Source organism: Oncorhynchus nerka, linkage group LG27 (assembly GCF_034236695.1).
Source record: "Oncorhynchus nerka isolate Pitt River linkage group LG27, Oner_Uvic_2.0, whole genome shotgun sequence".
Classification (NCBI taxonomy): domain Eukaryota; kingdom Metazoa; phylum Chordata; class Actinopteri; order Salmoniformes; family Salmonidae; genus Oncorhynchus; species Oncorhynchus nerka.
This window is the reverse complement of record NC_088422.1, coordinates 101,531,283-101,536,722: the sequence shown is the minus strand read 5'-3', so window position 1 is coordinate 101,536,722 and position 5,440 is coordinate 101,531,283. Positions and strand designations below refer to the sequence as shown.

At 36.7% G+C, this 5,440-nt stretch overlaps 2 protein-coding genes across 3 annotated transcripts in view; both read left to right on the top strand.

Moving 5' to 3' along the window:
• The window catches only part of LOC135565148 (probable E3 ubiquitin-protein ligase HERC1), an 11,205-nt gene extending 10,283 nt beyond the window's left edge, over nucleotides 1–922 (top strand). The window contains exon 3 of the mRNA XM_065011209.1: nucleotides 902–922. Within this exon, the coding sequence (XP_064867281.1) occupies nucleotides 902–922 (21 nt within the window). The remainder of the gene's footprint in view (nucleotides 1–901) is intronic.
• A 2,306-nt stretch (nucleotides 923–3,228) lies between these two features.
• Nucleotides 3,229–5,440, top strand: part of LOC115121511 (probable E3 ubiquitin-protein ligase HERC1) — a 45,132-nt gene continuing 42,920 nt past the window's right edge. For both annotated transcript variants that reach the window (XM_065012487.1, XM_065012486.1), the window contains exon 1: nucleotides 3,229–3,476. In XM_065012487.1, coding sequence (XP_064868559.1) covers nucleotides 3,244–3,476 — 233 coding nt within the window. In that variant the 5' untranslated portion in view covers nucleotides 3,229–3,243. The remainder of the gene's footprint in view (nucleotides 3,477–5,440) is intronic.

Below are 5,440 nucleotides of genomic sequence, written 5' to 3'. Positions count from 1 at the left end.
GTCTCCTCCTGTGTATCTCCTATAGCACTGGGTCACTAGATATCTTCATGTTTTTAGTCTCTGTCTCCTCCTGTGTATCTCCTATAGCACTGGGTCACTAGATATCTTCATGTTTTTAGTCTCTGTCTCCTCCTGTGTATCTCCTATAGCACTGGGTCACTAGATATCTTCATGTTTTTAGTCTCTGTCTCCTCCTGTGTATCTCCTATAGCACTGGGTCACTAGATATCTTCATGTTTTTAGTCTCTGTCTCCTCCTGTGTATCTCCTATAGCACTGGGTCACTAGATATCTTCATGTTTTTAGTCTCTGTCTCCTCCTGTGTATCTCCTATAGCACTGGGTCACTAGATATCTTCATGTATCTCCTATAGCACTTTAGATATCTTCATGTTTTTAGTCTCTGTCCTCCTGTGTATCTCCTATAGCACTGGGTCACTAGATATCTTCATGTTTTTAGTCTCTGTCTCCTCCTGTGTATCTCCTATAGCACTGGGTCACTAGATATCTTCATGTTTTTAGTCTCTGTCTCCTCCTGTGTATCTCCTATAGCACTGGGTCACTAGATATCTTCATGTTTTTAGTCTCTGTCTCCTCCTGTGTATCTCCTATAGCACTGGGTCACTAGATATCTTCATGTTTTTATCTCCTATAGCACTGGGTCACTAGATATCTTCATGTTTTTAGTCTCTGTCTCCTCCTGTGTATCTCCTATAGCACTGGGTCACTAGATATCTTCATGTTTTTAGTCTCTGTCTCCTCCTGTGTATCTCCTATAGCACTGGGTCACTAGATATCTTCATGTTTTTAGTCTCTGTCTCCTCCTGTGTATCTCCTATAGCACTGGGTCACTAGATATCTTTATGTTTTTAGTCTCTGTCTCCTCCTGTGTATCTCCTATAGCACATGTTTTTGGGTCACTAGATATCTTCATGTTTTTAGTCTCTGTCTCCTCCTGTGTATCTCCTATAGCACTGGGTCACTAGATATCTTCATGTTTTTAGTCTCTGTCTCCTCCTGTGTATCTCCTATAGCACTGGGTCACTAGATATCTTCATGTTTTTAGTCTCTGTCTCCTCCTGTGTATCTCCTATAGCACTGGGTCACTAGATATCTTCATGTTTTTATGTTTTTCTCTGTCTCCTCCTGTGTATCTCCTATAGCACTGGGTCACTAGATATCTTCATGTTTTTAGTCTCTGTCTCCTCCTGTGTATCTCCTATAGCACTGGGTCACTAGATATCTTCATGTTTTTAGTCTCTGTCTCCTCCTGTGTATCTCCTATAGCACTGGGTCACTAGATATCTTCATGTTTTTAGTCTCTGTCTCCTCCTGTGTATCTCCTATAGCACTGGGTCACTAGATATCTTCATGTTTTTAGTCTCTGTCTCCTCCTGTGTATCTCCTATAGCACTGGGTCACTAGATATCTTCATGTTTTTAGTCTCTGTCTCCTCCTGTGTATCTCCTATAGCACTGGGTCACTAGATATCTTTATGTTTTTAGTCTCTGTCTCCTCCTGTGTATCTCCTATAGCACTGGGTCACTAGATATCTTCATGTTTTTAGTCTCTGTCTCCTCCTGTGTATCTCCTATAGCACTGGGTCACTAGATATCTTCATGTTTTTAGTCTCTGTCCCTCCTGTGTATCTCCTATAGCACTGGGTCACTAGATATCTTTATGTTTTTAGTCTCTGTCTCCTCCTGTGTATCTCCTATAGCACTGGGTCACTAGATATCTTCATGTTTTTAGTCTCTGTCTAGCCTCCTGTGTATCTCCTATAGCACTGGGTCACTAGATATCTTCATGTTTTTAGTCTCTGTCTCCTCCTGTGTATCTCCTATAGCACTGGGTCACTAGATATCTTCATGTTTTTAGTCTCTGTCTCCTCCTGTGTATCTCCTATAGCACTGGGTCACTAGATATCTTCATGTTTTTAGTCTCTGTCTCCTCCTGTGTATCTCCTATAGCACTGGGTCACTAGATATCTTCATGTTTTTAGTCTCTGTCCCCTCCTGTGTATCTCCTATAGCACTGGGTCACTAGATATCTTCATGTTTTTAGTCTCTGTCTCCTCCTGTGTATCTCCTATAGCACTGGGTCACTAGATATCTTCGTTTTTTTATTAAAACCTGGTTCTTTTAATTGTCGTTCACAATGTAAAGTACTTTGGGATTTCTGTATGTAAATGAAGAGCTCAACAAATGCAATTTATTTGTACTATTATTAGTATTATTATAATTATTAGTGGTATTAGTATTATGAGTAGTAGTAGTATTAGTATTATTAGTAGTAGTAGTATTAGTATTATGCGTAGTAGTAGTATTAGTAGTAGTAGTATTAGTAGTATTATAATTATTAGTGGTAGTAGTATTACTATTAGTAGTATTATTATTATTATTATTATTAGTAGTAGTAGTATTATTTTTATTTTTTATTATTATTATTAGTAGTAGCAGTAGTGGCAGTAGAAGTAGTATTAGTAGTAGTAGCAGTAGTAGCATTCTTTTTTATTATCATTAGTAGTAGTATTAGTTGTAATAGTAGTATTAGTATAGGTATTAGTATTGGTAGTAGTAGTATTATTGTTATTAGCAGTAGTAGTAGTATTAGTGGTAGTATTATTATTAGTGCCAGTATTACTATTAGTAGTAGTGTTAGTAGTAGTAGTATTATTAATGGCAGTATTATTATCAGTAGTAGTAGTATTGTTATTAGCAGTAGTAGTAGTAGTATTAGTAGTGTTAGTATTATTATTATTAGTGGCAGTAGTATTATTAGTAGTATTATTATTAGTGGCAGTAGTATTATTAGTAGTATTATTATTAGTGGCAGTAGTATTATTAGTAGTAGTAGTATTATTATTAGTATTATTATTATTAGTAGTAGTAGTATTAGCAGTAGTATTATTATTAGTAGTAGTAGTAGTATTTTTATTATTACTACTAGTAGTATTATTAGTAGTAATTGTAGTAGTAGTATTAGTAGTAGTGTTAGTAGTGGTAGTAGTAGTAGCAGTAGTAGTAGTTGTAGTTTTATTTTTTATTATTAGTAGTAGTAGCAGTAGCAGTAGTGGCAGTAGAAGTAGTAGTAGTATTAGTAGTAGTAGCAGTAGTAGCATTCTTTTTTATTATCATTAGTAGTAGTAGTATTAGTAGTAGTATTACGATTATTAGTAGAAGTAGTATTAGTATTATTTTTATTATTATTAGTAGTAGTAGTCGTAGTAATATTTGTATTATTATATGTGTCTGTCCCAGGAGTCCATCACCAGTATAAAGTGGGATCCTACTGGTCAGATGCTGTTGACCTGTGCCAAAGAGGACGTTGTGAAGCTATGGTCCAGCCCTGGGTCAGGGTCAAACCCCGGAGCAGGCTGGAAGTGTCTGCAGACCCTACCCCACCCTGCCCAGGTCAATGGAGTGGCCTGGTGTGGTCTGACTGGACACGGAGCCAAACCTCTCAACATGCTGGCCACGTACGTATGCTATTCAACTGGACTGGACTGTGTTGATATTCATTCACTTTTAGTCATGTATGGAACTGAACTGGACTTTAGTAGACTATACAGTGGGGCAAAAAAGTATTTAGTCAGCCACCAATTGTGCAAGTTCTCCCACTTAAAAAGATGAGAGAGGCCTGTAATTTTCATCATAGGTACACTTCAACTATGACAGACAAAATTAGAAAGAAAAAAATCCAGAAAATCACATTGTTGGATTTTCAATGAATTTATTTGCAAATTATGGTGGAAAATAAGTATTTGGTCACCTACAAACAAGCAAGATTTGTGGCACTCACAGACCTGTAACTTCTTCTTTAAGAGGCTCTTTTGTCCTCCACTCGTTACCTGTATTAATGGCACCTGTTTGAACTTGTTATCAGTATAAAAGACCTGTCCACAACCTCAAACAGTCACACTCCAAACACCACTATGTCCAAGACCAAAGAGACCAAAGACCACGATGTCTTTAGTGGACTATAGTGAACTATGTATGTCTTTAGTGTACTGGGTGTCTTTATAGTGGACTATAGATGTCTTTAGTGGACTATAGTGGACTATAGATGTCTTTAGTGGACTATAGATGTCTTTAGTGGACTGTAGATGTCTTTAGTGGACTATAGATGTCTTTAGTGGACTATAGATGTCTATAGTGGACTATAGATGTCTTTAGTGGACTATAGATGTCTTTAGTGGACTATAGATGTCTTTAGTGGACTATAGATGTCTTTAGTGGACTATAGATGTCTATAGTGGACTATGGATGTCTTTAGTGGGCTATATATGTCTTTAGTGGACTATATATGTCTTTAGTGGACTATAGATGTATTTAGTGGACTATAGATGTCTTTAGTGGACTATAGATGTCTTTAGTGGACTATAGATGTCTTTAGTGGACTATATATGTCTTTAGTGGACTATAGATGTCTATAGTGGACTATAGATGTCTTTAGTGGACTATAGATGCCTATAGTGGACTATAGTGGACTATAGATGTCTTTAGTGGACTATAGATGTCTATAGAGGACTATAGATGTATTTAGTGGACTATAGATGTCTTTAGTGGACTATAGATGTCTTTAGTGGACTATAGATGTCTTTAGTGGACTATATATGTCTTTAGTGGACTATAGATGTCTATAGTGGACTATAGATGTCTTTAGTGGACTATAGATGCCTATAGTGGACTATAGTGGACTATAGATGTCTTTAGTGGACTATAGAGGTCTTTAGTGGACTATATATGTCTTTAGTGGACTATAGATGTCTTTAGTGGACTATATATGTCTTTAGTGGACTATAGATGTGTTTAGTGGACTATATATGTCTTTAGTGGACTATAGATGTCTTTAGTGGACTATAGATGTCTTTAGGGGACTATAGTGGACTATATATGTCTTTAGTGGACTATAGTGGACTCTAGATGTCTTTAGTGGACTTTAGTGGACTATAGATGTCTTTAGGGGACTATAGTGGACTATATATGTATTTAGTGGACTATACTGGACTATAGATGTCTTTAGTGGACTATAGATGTTTATAGTGGACTATAATGGACTATAGATGTCTTTAGGGGACTATATATGTCTTTAGTGGACTATAGTGGACTATATATGTCTTTAGTGGACTATATATGTCTTTAGTGGACTATAGATGTCTTTAGTGGACTATAGTGGACTATAGATGTCTTTAGTGGACTATAGATGTCTTTAGTGGACTATAGATGTCTTTAGGGGACTATAGTGGACTATAGATGTCTTTAGGGGACTATAGTGGACTATAGATGTCTTTAGTGGACTATAGATGTCTTTAGTGGACTATAGATGTCTTTAGTGGACTATAGTGGACTATAGATGTCTTTAGGGGACTATATATGTCTTTAGTGGACTATAGAGGACTATAGATGAACTCTGTGGTCAGGTTGACCAGTCTCTGTCTGG